The 12,982-nt window shown below is 43.8% G+C and overlaps 1 protein-coding gene across 1 annotated transcript in view; it reads right to left on the reverse strand.

Moving 5' to 3' along the window:
• MDN1 (midasin AAA ATPase 1) overlaps nucleotides 1-12,982 on the reverse strand; it is a 163,204-nt gene that overhangs the window by 38,830 nt on the left and 111,392 nt on the right. The window contains exons 61-69 of the mRNA XM_084622359.1: nucleotides 12,523-12,910; nucleotides 12,179-12,288; nucleotides 9,975-10,674; nucleotides 8,280-8,441; nucleotides 6,258-6,531; nucleotides 5,086-5,321; nucleotides 4,229-4,324; nucleotides 3,869-3,963; nucleotides 2,771-2,895 (exon numbers count right to left, since the gene is read on the reverse strand). Of these exons, the coding sequence (XP_084478485.1) occupies nucleotides 2,771-2,895; nucleotides 3,869-3,963; nucleotides 4,229-4,324; nucleotides 5,086-5,321; nucleotides 6,258-6,531; nucleotides 8,280-8,441; nucleotides 9,975-10,674; nucleotides 12,179-12,288; nucleotides 12,523-12,910 (2,186 nt within the window). The remainder of the gene's footprint in view (nucleotides 1-2,770; nucleotides 2,896-3,868; nucleotides 3,964-4,228; nucleotides 4,325-5,085; nucleotides 5,322-6,257; nucleotides 6,532-8,279; nucleotides 8,442-9,974; nucleotides 10,675-12,178; nucleotides 12,289-12,522; nucleotides 12,911-12,982) is intronic.

A 12,982-nucleotide genomic window follows, 5' to 3' on the forward strand; every position in this document is an offset into this window, starting at 1 on the left:
TTCCTAATGCACATTTTCATTTGGCTGCTATAATCTGTATTGTGAGAGTCCAAATCAGGATCTGGCTCCCTCAGGCTAGTTTCTGTTAGGGCTGTTGATTAATCGCAGTTAACTCACGCAATTAACTCAAAAAAATTAATCACGATTAAAAAAAATCAGTCGTGACTAATTGCAGTTTTAATCCGCACTTTTAAACAATAGTATACCAATTGAAATTTATTAAATATTTTGGTTGTTTTTCTACATTTTCGTATATATTGTATTCTGTGTTGTAATTGAAATCTAAGTGTATATTATTTTTTATTATAAATATTTGCACTGTAAAAATGATAAACAAAAGAAACAGTTTTTTTCACTTCACCTCATACAAGTACTGTAGTATGATCTCTGTCATGAAAGAGCAACTCATAAAATGTAGATTTCTTTTTTGTTACATAACCACACTCAAAACCAAAATGTACAACTTCAGAGCCTACAAGTCCACTCAGTCCTACTTCTTGTTCAGCCAATCGCTAAGACAAACAAGTTTGTTTACATTTATGAGAGATAATGCTGCCCTTGTATTTACAATGTCACCAAAAAGCAAGAACAGGCACTTGGATGGCACTTTTGTAGCTGACATTACAAGGTATTCATTACAAAGCCACCATTCCAGAAGACATGCTTCCATGCTGATGACACTCATTAAAAAAATAAGCGTTAATTAAATTTGTGACTGAACTCCTTGGGGAAGAATTCTATGTCCCTGCTCTGTTTTACCTGCATTCTGCCATATATTTCATGGTATAGCAGTCTCGGATGATGAGTCAGCACAAGTTGTTCATTTTAAGAACACTTTCACTGCAGATCTGACAAAACGCAAATAAGGTACCAATGTGAGATTTCTAAAGATAGCTACAGCACTCAACCCAAGGTTTAAGAATCTGAAGTGCCTTCCAAAATCTGAGAGGGACGAGGTGTGCAGCATGCTTTCAGAAGTCTTAAAAAAGCAACACTCCCATGCGGAAACTACAGAACTGAAACCACCAAAAAAGAAAATCCATCTTCTGCTGGCGGCATCTGACTCAGATAATGAAAATGAACATGCGTCAGTCTGCACTGCTTTGGATGGTTATCGAGCACAACCTGCCATCAGCATTAACACATGTCCTCTGGAATGGTGGTTGAAGCATGAAGGGACATATGAATCTTTAGCGCATATGGCACGTAAATATCTTGCAACGCCAGCTACAACAGTGCCATGTGAACATGTGTTCTCACTTTCAGGTGACGTTGTAAATAAGAAGCGGGTAGCATTATCTCCTGCAAATGTAAACAAACTTGTCTGAGCGATTGGCTGAACAAAAAGTAGGGCTGATTGGACTTGCAGACTCTAAAATTTTACATTGTTTTATTTTTGAATGCAATTTTTTTTTTTACATAATTCTACATTTGTAAATTCAACGTTCACTGTAAAGAGATTGCATTACAGTACTTGTACTGGTGAATTGAAAAATACGATTTCTTTTTTTTCTTTATAGTGCAAATATTTGTAATAAAAAATATGATGTGAGCACTGTACACTTTGTATTCTGTGTTGTAATTGAAATTAATATATTTGAAAATGTAGAAAACACCCAAAAATATTTAAATAAATAGTATTTTATTATTGTTTAACAATGGATTAATCGTGATTAACCTTTTAAATTGCTTGACAGTCCTAGTTTCTGTATGAACCCAGGGAGAGATATTCTCTGTCCTGAAAAAACTTGCATTCTAATTTGAAACAAGCCACAACAATAGAAAGGAAAGAGGAAGATAAATGATAATAAGATCATATGATTGCAGAGGTCAGGTACATGCACAACTTGATGGTTCCAAATCATTTTTTTTATTTTCAATCTCTATGAATAAAAGAATTCTCAACCATCCCAGACTACCTCACAATCTAGAGATCATCAGTTGTTTAGTTCCTTGTAGGCTTCATAGCAGAGGAGGGTCTCAGAAAAATTTGAAAGTCCTAAGGATAGTGGCTTAATGGAACCAGCACCTGGACAGTATGTGGGGTGGTGGTGTGGAGAAGCAAAACCACTTTTCCAGTTGAAAAAACAAAACAAAACAAGGGTTGTTTTGAACAGTCCTAGAATCAATATAGCTGAGCTTGAATGGTAAATTTGGCATGAAAATATCCCTTTTTAAGGAGGGGAGCCCTTCCCTGCTGCAGAGGAAGTTGATTTTGCAGCTTTAGAGAATTGCATGCTGAGCATGTGCAGCTGTTTTACACTAAGCCTGTAAAGCGGACATCAGAGGACAGTTGCTGTGCATGCTATGTGATGAAATAACTGTAAAGTGTGCAGAGCCAGAGGGCACTTTGTATGGTGTGCAGAAGAGAGCTCAGGTTATGAGCTCAACGTGCCTTCTGTGGCTGCAGAGAAAGACTCCCTCTTGCAGACCCCCCAGCTTAAAAATACCACTTAGTGTGATGCATGACTGCTGAAGTTCTACTTCTAACTGGTCATATATCATAGGCATTTTAGGAAAAGCAAAACTAGGAAGGTGCCTGTACTAGAGAGAGGAGTACACATTCCTATTAGATGTGTATTTAAGTGGCAGAAAAAAAATCTGCAATATACATTGTATTTGAGTAATAGTATGTGAACATGTACATTAAAATAGCACATTCACCCAAAGGAGCACGAATTAAGGTTGTGTGGTATTTTCTGCCTAAGTGCTTAACTGCACCATTAATTGATGGAGCTGTATTATACATTTGTAGCAGGACAATAGTTACCTTCTGTGCTCCCCTCAGTTTGTTCTTGCATGTACTTCTCGATCATCTGATGGATTGAGAACCAGTGCTTTGTGGATTTTTCTGTGTGCTGCTTCATACTATTGTCCAGACTAACCGACCAGCAGCTGGAAACATAGATGGGGGAGGGAAACCAAGATAATTATTATTTTCAGGCAGAAAACTGAGTGTGTAAGAGATTACGTAACAGGCACAACTAACCACTCAAGTTCACAACTTTGTCACTACCACCTGAAGAAGCACAACCAATTCCACCACTAGCATCAGGGCTTAGGTATTTTGCCAGTCAGCGCTGAAAATATTTTTTGACCGCCCTGCCACCCAGAATGGCTGAGCTAACAAACACCAAACACACAAATGTGGCACTCAGGGCAACAACCCTGACTAGCATGGTGGCAGACAATAGGAAAACATGCTCTACATTCAGGGTGAGAGGTTTCAGAGTGGTAGCCATGTTAGTCTGTATCAGCAAAAACAACGAGGAGTCCTTGCGGCACCTCAGAGACTAACAAATTTATTTGGGTATAAGCTTTCGTGGGCTAGAACCCACTTCCTCAGATGCATGGAGTGGAAAATACAGGAGCAGGTATAAATATATGAAAATATGGGCGTTGCCTTGGCATTTTTTCCTGTATTTATACCTGCTCCTGTATTTTCCAATCGATGCATCTGATGAAGTGGGTTCTAGCCCACGAAAGCTTAGAGACTAACAAATTTATTTGGGCATAAGCTTTCGTGGGCTAGAACCCACTTCATCAGATGCATCGATTGGAAAATACAGGAGCAGGTATAAATACAGGAAAAAATGCCAAGGCAACGCCCATATTTTCATATATTTATACCTGCTCCTGTATTTTCCACTCCATGCATCTGAGGAAGTGGGTTCTAGCCCACGAAAGCTTATGCCCAAATAAATTTGTTAGTCTCTAAGGTGCCACAAGGGACTCCTCAAAGTTTTTATTCAGGGTGAGATGTAGTTCTGAAGATACTGCATTAAAATTAAGAGCTTAAGATATGGAGACAATGGTGCATGACACTCAAGAAAGAAATGACGAACAGTAGGGAACTGACAATTCTTACTTTAACTCCAATCTACGCCACTGGATGATCAGCTGAGTGACCAAATCAAGATGTTTCCGCAAAGATAAAGTTCGACTTGCATTCTCCTCCCAGTCCTGAAAGAGAGAAATTCCTCTTTATGGAAGACGAGAACTCACACTGGAGAAAGAGGCATTAAGCACGACAGAACATTCCCCCTCCATAACCACACAGGCTCGTGTCCCACGTATTTGTGACCAGCACTGGATTTCACAAAAAGCTCTAAGTTGGTTTTATTATAGTACCAACACCTAGGTCACTGTCTCTTGCCACAACCAATGATTTTACCTGCAGGTGAGCTATTAAATTGAGAAATTAAAATGGTTTCCTTTCCCCTCTTACCTGTGACTTTGCAAGCAGAATCTCTAAGCCATTCAGGAACTTTGAGAGAGGACTGGAGAGTGGGAAGCTACGGATTCTGTCCATCACAACCAATAGCTGCAACAAGAAAGACGTAAGTGACAGATGAAGTTCCCAGCTCAGAATAGTTGGTCAACCCACATGCAACACTTGAGTTTGAGCTAATCTACATTCAAACAACATCAGTGCTCCCCGTCTTTGAAAAAGAGAAAAACTTTTTATTTTAAAATGGCCTCTCCATTTTAGGATTTAGACCAGTGAAAGCCAATATTACACAACACATAAAAGCATCACACATGGCCCAACGATAAGAGCTTCAGCCAACATCAGGCTTATGGCACTTTGCATTCCTCTTCAGTGAGCATAATGGACTAGCTCCAGAGGGAGTCGCACCAAATCCTACCAAAGTGAAGGGTTAGAGAAAGGAGAAGACCCTCACTGTTGAATAGAAGTTACTCTGGAAAATCTGGAGCCTTAAATGAACTTATACTGAACAAACATTGTCTTACAAGTCATTAGTATGAACTTTGAGGCTTTAGGATCTGTAAAACACAGCATATTACTTTTATACTTGAATTAAAGATAGCACGTGTTTACATGAACAAACTTATCAATGTTACGTAACTAGATCATGTTGCTGACAGGTAGCTAACAAGCTACAAAATTATCATAATTTACAAGGATATAACTATATTTTTACTGTAAAACATTCATTATTTCATAATAGCTAGGTAATTAGATTCTGATGTGTATATACAAGCACACACACTGGGGTGCATTACACAGACACCCCTGCCCACACCCCTATTTACCTTGAAAGTTTACTGTAATGCTCTCACCTGCATAAGTGCAGGGTGTTCAGGCCATTCTTGCAGTAACCTGTTTACTTCTTTAGTGAAGTTATCAAGTACAGGCTGGCATTGTCGAACTTGCTGAATATTAGGGTGCTGGTAAAAGTCATACGGGGCATCTTGTTGTATGACGAGATCTGAAGTCACTTCCTCAAAAAGTGTATTTTGGAGAAGTGTGCCAACTAAAAGCTGGCTGCCAAGAAGATAATCATTCATTTCAGCACCTAAGAAGCCAAAAAGGAAGAACTCATACATTCTCTGATCACTTTTTCATTCACCAGAAACCTACATGTTTCTTTGTATGCCTAGAGCATTATCCAAAACCTTAGGACATTGTGTATTTTTCAGGTATGAGAATGTTTAAAGTATGAAGCAACGAAGCATGAATGCAGAAGGAAAAGGCTTAAAAATTCAGGTCTGTTGTTTTACCAGATCTTTGAACAGCAATAAGTTAGCCTAATACACAGCACGCTCCCAAAAATGGTTTGAGGTTGAATGGACAGAGTGACAGGTAACTAAGAAGTTCTACTCTGAGAAGTGATTAATATCATATCTTGGAGAGTCATGTATTATTGTTATAATTATTTCCATATCAACCATATTCAATTTCCAAGTAAAGACCATGTTATCCTCCCCCTCTCCCCCCCCCATTTCTAGCCCCACAAACCCAGTTTAGGAAAGGAAAAATCAAGCTAGGTTTTCTTTCCTCCTCCCTCTGGTAATTAAAGCCTTTCCAATCCAAATTAAACCCACAGGGAAATAGGTGCAACCCCACTGTCTTTAACAGGGCTGCACAGATGCAAGAGACTGGAATGTCATCAGTTCAGCTGATGAACCACAGAAGGAATAAGATCCAGCTCACTCTTTCTAGTTGGCTCCACGTGGCTGAAATGTGGAATGAATAAAGGCTGTAAAAATCTGACACAGAATTCAGAAGATAGGATTCTGAATACACACAGGGAACAGGTTTGTTAAAAGGTATCATTTTTGAGAGATCACTTTTCAGGGCAGAGTCATGGTTAGTATCTTATACAATGCCAGGAAAACACTGGTCTAAGACAAAGTATACTTAATCTGAAACAACTGCAGGTAAAGCTTAGGCATTATCAACAACCTTAAGCATTAAAATGGTATGCCTGAAGTATGACTAACAGCCTTACCGATCAAGGGATAGCAGTGTGCCACTAGAGAAGCACCAGTCTGATAGCAGGAAAGAAACGCACTGAAATAATGTTTAGCTTGATGTGGGGGCAGGCTCTGTTGATACCACAGGGATCGTGCGAAGTTTAGGCACAACTGCTGATGAATCATCATCACTGTTTGCATTGAACTCTGGGATAAGAGAGTTATTTCAGTGGCTACTGAATCCTCGGAGTCATCTTCATTTTCCATTTTTTCTTCTAGACTTGCCTGAGCTGTGATATCTTCAAAGTCCTGTAAGTTACATTAAAATAATAGTTAACTTTACCCTGCCTTTATGCTACATTTACTATTTGTATTGCACTAGTGACCAAAGGCCCCCTGTGCTAGGCACAGGTAGCAATGTTTACTATCCAATCTGAAAAAAAGACAAGTGACCTTAACAATGGGCTTTTCTTCACAGGGGCAGCAGGGGTCGATTGAGCAGGTCTAATGAAGACCCACTAAATTGATGGCAGAGCGCTCTCTGGTCAACCCCAGTACTCCTGCTCTCTGAGAAGAGTAAGGAAAGTCAACTGGACAGCATCTCCTGTTGACGCAGCACAGTGAAGACACTGGGGTAAGCTGACTTATGCTACATCGACTCCAGCATGAAGACAAGCCCAATGAGAGAGAAGGGGAAGAGAGAAACAGTGAGAACATAGTTACACAGGCTAGCTACATGCATAATCTGGTGGCTTCAAGCAATTTAAGGGAACGGAAATAGAAAGCAGAAGTACTCTCTTTGGCAGACTCTTTAGGATCAGCAAGTCTTGCCAGATCACCATCAAGTTCTAGCATCTTACTATTGCATAATAAGTGTTCTCACTACATTTAGGAACTGCCTATAGTTCAGGGGTGGGCAAACTATTTGGCCCAAGGGCCACATTGGGGTTGCAAAACTGTATGGAGGGCTGAGTAGGGAAGGCTGTGCCTCTCTAAACAGCCTGGACCCCTCCCCCTATCCGCCCCCTCCCACTTCCTGCCCCCTGACTGCCCTGCCTCAGAATCCCCTACCCATCCAACCCACCCGCTCCTTGTCCCCTGACTGCCCCCTCCCGGGACCCCCCCCGCCCCTAACTGCCCCCCTCAGGACCCCACCCCGCATCCAACCCCCCCCGCTCCCTATCCACACTCCCGCCCTGACAGGCCCCTCCCGCCCCGGGATTTCCACTTCTATCCAAACCCCCCGTTCCCCATCTCCTGACCGCCCCCCTCGAACCTCCGCCCATCCAACTGCTCCCTGTCCAACACCCCCACCCTCCTTACCATGCCGCCTAGAGCAGCAGGAGCTTGCAACCCCGCTGCCCAGCCAGAGCCAGCCACACCACTGCGCTGCGTGGCAGGAACGGTGGGCCAGAGCACTGGCAGCGCGGCAAGCTGAGACTGTGGGGGAGGGGGAGACAACAGGACAGGGGCCAGAGGCTAGCCTCCCCGGCCAGGAGCTTAGGAGCCGGGCAGGATGGTCCTGCGGGCCGTAGTTTGCCCACCTCTGCTGTACTTTATTCATCTGAACAGTAGACTTTGGTTTCAGAGTAGCAGCCATGTTACTCTGTATCCGCAATATGGCTAAGTCTATATTACAGCCTATGTCGGCATAATTTATGTCACTTAGGATTATGTGAATAAACCAGTCCCTGAAGCAACATAAGTTACACTGACATAGGCTTCTCCAGCCAACAGAGCTTCTGTTGTTTGTGGAGGTGGTTTTATTATGTTGACAGGAGAGCTCTCTCCTGTCGGCATAGAGCGTCTTCACAAGACGCACTGCAGCAGCGCAGCTGAAAGTGTAGACATGGCCTTTAAATCCACAGATGACTGTCCACAAACTCAAAAGAACAAAATATTTTAACAGTACACATAGAGTGCGCCATTATCTCAAAATCCTTCCCACATTCTTCTCCTGGAGAAGAGAGAAACTGATTCATTTCTCCCTACGTAAGAACAAAGTTAGTTTTTTAAAACTGTACAATGCATCTTTCCATAAAGTGATATTCTTCTACCTTCTCATAGAGAGGGAATCTCCTCCTAAATTCTCTCTCTTCCTCCTCTTCCTCACTTCGCCCCGTTCCATAGCTCTTACTCCTGTATCTGTACAGACGACTTTCTTGCTCCTCCTGCTCCTGGGTGCAGCGCTCCTGTTCATCCCATTCGTTTATAATTGCCTGAAAAACCAGAACACTGTGAAAATTCTTCAGAAATTATAACACACACAAACCACACTTGCCTCAGCAGTGAGGCAATGTCTTTGTTTTTCACAGTATGCAATATTATTACAAGTGTCCAAACCATGCTGAGTGAATACTGTAGTAACATTTCACTTGTAAATTCCTGGAACACCACACCTATGACTACTGTATGAAAAAGATCATGCAAATATGGGCCAAATCCTACAGTTAGGGCCCTACCAAATTCATGGCCGTGAAAAACATGTCAGAGGCCATACAAATCAAACCTCCCCCATGAAATATAGCTATTGGAGGGGAAGGGGAGGGTTGGAGTGCCCCAGCTGGGGGCTCCTACCCTGCACTGGACTCCAGCTGCTAGTCCCAGCTGGGCTGTGGAGGGATAGAATTTACTCTTCCCTTGCACAGCCACTCTTGGTGGGGAGATCAGACCCACCTCTGGAGGCAGTGCAGAAGTGAGGCTGTACCACCCTCACTCCTGTACTGAAGCAGCCCTGGAGCTTCCTGCAGCCGTACCTGAAGGTGGGTCTGATCTTCCCCGGAGAGCAGCCTTACAGGAGAAACGCAAGTCCTGTTCCTCCCCAGCCCAGCTGGGAGTCGGGCTTGGGGCTTCTGCCCCACGGCTCCTGTTGGGGCTCAGGGCGCCCAGGCTCCGGGCTTAAATGCCAGTAACTCCCGCCAGGGCTCCCACCCTGCAGCTTCTGCTCTCAGTGCTTCCACCCTATGGCTTCTGCCAGGCCTGGGCTGCCTGGGCTCAGGGCTTCTGCCTCATAGCTTCTGCCAGGGCTTGGGGCACCCATTTTTCCAGGGGTGCCCCAAATTGGCCAGGGTCCGTGGGCCCATGCGTTAATCCCCCACTGGCCGGAACTAGCAGCTAGGAACCTCCAGCCAGAGCGCTCCCAGCAGCATGAGGGAGATCAGACCCACCTCCACAAGCCTCCTCTAGCTGCAGGAAGCTCTGCAGCTCTGAAGGCAGCACAGCAGTGAGGATAGCAATCCCATGACCCCCCTACAACAGTTTTGCAAGCCCCCCACTCCAACCCCATTTTGGATCAGGACTCCCATGATTACAACACAATGAAATTTCAAATGTAAACATCTGAAAACATGAAATTGACTTATTTTCAAATCCTACGGCTAAGAAATTGACCAGAATGGACCTGAATTTGGTAGCCTCCTACCTATAGTCCTTACTGAATCCCTTATCAGAGAAAACCCCCCACTGAAATGAAAGGTAGGTTTTCATGAAGTAAGTACGGTAGGATTTGGTTTTATGTCTGAATATATGAATCATATTATCATAGCGCATTAAACATAATTACCATTTTTAATTCTATGAAAAAATTGCTACTGTTAGACATGGTATGGAATGTTGTGTTACTTTGGAAGATTACCCAGCTGGTTCAGCAGGTGAGACCCATATCTAGGCATCACTGTTGAAAGCAAAGTTACACTGCACCTCTGGCATTTGGCTTTTAGAAGTATTTGTTCCATTTACTCAGAAGACTTTACCTGACACAGATGCCTGAAAAGCTGCAGAGATTTCTGGTCCAGCTCTCCCTTAGACAATACATGGCATCGAAGATACAATAAGGCATTCACTAGCAGCTGTTCCTGAGTTGGGTAGGAACTCTGAACCCTTTCATCAGACTCTCCTTCAGAGCGTTTCAGAGATAACTTTTTAAGGCCACAGAGGATGTTCATAGATTGCACTGAGCATAAAGTATCCGCATGTGAAAGGTAACTGGGGAAGGTGGGACCAACAGAAGGAAATGCCAACAAAGAGGTAACAAGGGTGTCAAGTTTGGCTGGACAGACCATACTATTGAGTGTTGCATAAACTTCAGAGGACACTAGTCTCATGCCATGCTGCAGCTGTAAAATGGCAGCTTGCAGTGGGGTGATAGCATCAGGGTACAAAGTATATTCTTCTGCCAAGTGTTTTCTAAATTGATGGTGAGATTCCTGCCAGGATGCTTCTTCATTTAGCAGGTTCTGTACTGCCTGGAGCGACTTAGGTCTATTTCCACGAAGGAACTGTAGAAGACGGGCTAAGAGATCCTGGACTGTGGAAATTTGTGCAATGCTGGTGACATACTGGTGAACCTCCTGGTATAAGCAGTCATATGGCGGGACTTGGGGTCTGAAGGCCTGTTTTCTGGAAAGATTGTCTATTTGTTCCTTCAGCTGTTGCATTCTTTGGGGTAGAAGTCTATTAGGAAATAAAGATATTGACCAATTTTAGAAGCATATTATAAACTTAACTATTCCATTAGGGTGCACAATATGACTACAGTATATGAATCACCTAGGCTATGTGGTATTTCCTAAGAGACAGTAAAAAGTGCAGCTCTAGTGAAAGTCCCTTATGAAGCTTAGCCATTTAGAACTGGCTCTAATTCTAACTTCTAGTAACGAATTGTCAAAGCAGTTTGCATGTGCTGAAATGAGATCAGGGACTTTTGTTAACTTGGGAAAATTGTGAACAATGATTGCATGCTGGAGTTTGAGCCCATCTCTTGCGTACAGAAGGAGAGTTGCCTCTTGCCCATTAAAATTTCTTCCCCAGTTCCTCTGCTTAAGAAACACAAATTCTAGGAGTATCAGAGTACTTCACACCAGTATAAAGGTTCCTCACACTGGCATAGCTTATTCCTCTTCCCATATAGAGGTATACGGCATCTTTATATTGGTATAACTGCAACCCTCAGGGGTTGTACTACTTAAATTATACCAGTGTAGTTAAAACCATACAACTTATGTCTAGACAAACCCTTAGGGTATGTCTGCACTGCAGCTGGGAAGTGTGATTCCTAGTGTGGGTAGACAAGACTTGTGCTAGCTTGCAGTGTGGACATTGCGATATGGGTGGCAGCTTGGGCCAGCCATCTGAGCTTGGCCCCTGGGGGGGTTGGATGGGCTCAGACGCTTATTTTTAGCATGCTAGTTTGAACTGAGCTAGTGCAAGCCTGCTGGGAATCATACCTTCCAGACACAGTGACCCACCATGAGTGATCACCAGCCTAAGTCAGGCATTTGTGCTCCACTAAATAGTTCCTATACGTGCCTTTACTATCCTGATATGCAAGTCTTTGTTCCAGAATCAACTATATCAGAGATCTCCAAACTGTGGGGCATGCCCCCCTTGGGGGGCACGGAGGAATGTTGGGGGAAGGGGCAAAGAGGGCCTGGGGCAGCCCCCTGGGGGGCCAGGAGGGAGCGCCACCCAGCTCCCAGCTCTGCTCCAGCCCCACCCCCAGCGCCATGCCTGGCCCCAGCCACAGCGGTGGCCCCAGCTCCACACCCGGCCAGCTGCCAGCCCCCACCACGGCCCAGCTGTGGCTCTGATCTCTCTCCCAGGCTCAACCCCTGGCCGTGGCTTTGTTCCTAGCCTTGCTCCTGGCCCCAGAACCACCCCCGGCTATGGCCCCAGCCTCAAGCCCCCTACCCCTGTCCACGTCCAGTCCCCTGTGAGCAACAGCCCCACTCCTGGCTCCAGCTCAGCAGACAGCACAGATGGGGTGAGGCAGGACGCCACCCTCGAAAGTTAAGGGACCACTGAACTATATAAACAAAAATTATTTACAAAAAAGCAATACAAACAACATTACAATGCAACGGAAGAAATCCAGACCACATAAGCAGGTGCGACTCCCAAAGGATATCGCTGGCCTCTCCCAATCATCAACAAACTAGTTAAGTGCTTCTCCCATTACCTGATATGCGGATGAGTGAAACTGGTAATTGCTTCATCTTCAAGATCTTTTCCTGTATGTAACTGTGCTGACAGATTCAGTGTCTTCCATTTACACTGCAGGTGGTGTAACTAGTAAAGAACAAATTAAACAATTTTATGGTTTTCTTTTAGGTAGCACACAAAGCACACCTTCCAGGAGATTTAAGAAAATATGACTGAGTAATCTAATAATGGTACTCTAATATGGAGCTCATGCTTTTTCATCATTCACCTGTGCATAATTAAAATTAATTTCATGAACAAATGCGATGTATTCCAAAGTAGGAGTCAGCTTTAAAAAAGGGATAGAAAATCCACACTCACCTCCTCCTTGGCGTACTTGAGTTTGTATTCTCTTTTCACTGCAGGATCAAATCTAGTCTGTGGAAGCCACACCTGGATCTGCACCAAACCCATATTCACCCAGAGGCTACCTCGCCGAGCTGTCTCTGATAGGTCCTGAATTCCTTCTCCTTCCCCAAAGAACTGCTGCAAGCAGGTCAGCAAGAGACAGAGGACTTCTTTTGGCAGTACCTCCTGACCAGTGACATCCTTAAGTACTTTGAGAATGTACTGAAAAGCCACAGGGTCCTTGGAGGAGAGTTTATCACAGCGCTGTGAATATTCCTCTTGCAGGTCTACTGGAATCAGATCCTTCAGAGCCAAGAGCTGCCGACATAACATTACATCCTGGATTCTGGAATCCGTACACCTGAAGGAATAAGAATAAAAAGATATTGGCAGCCTGGTGAGTATAAGATTCTGTAATATTGCTGGTTTAGGT

This window comes from Lepidochelys olivacea (assembly GCF_965140295.1).
Source record: "Lepidochelys olivacea isolate rLepOli2 genome assembly, chromosome: 3".
Lineage (NCBI taxonomy): Eukaryota > Metazoa > Chordata > Testudines > Cheloniidae > Lepidochelys > Lepidochelys olivacea.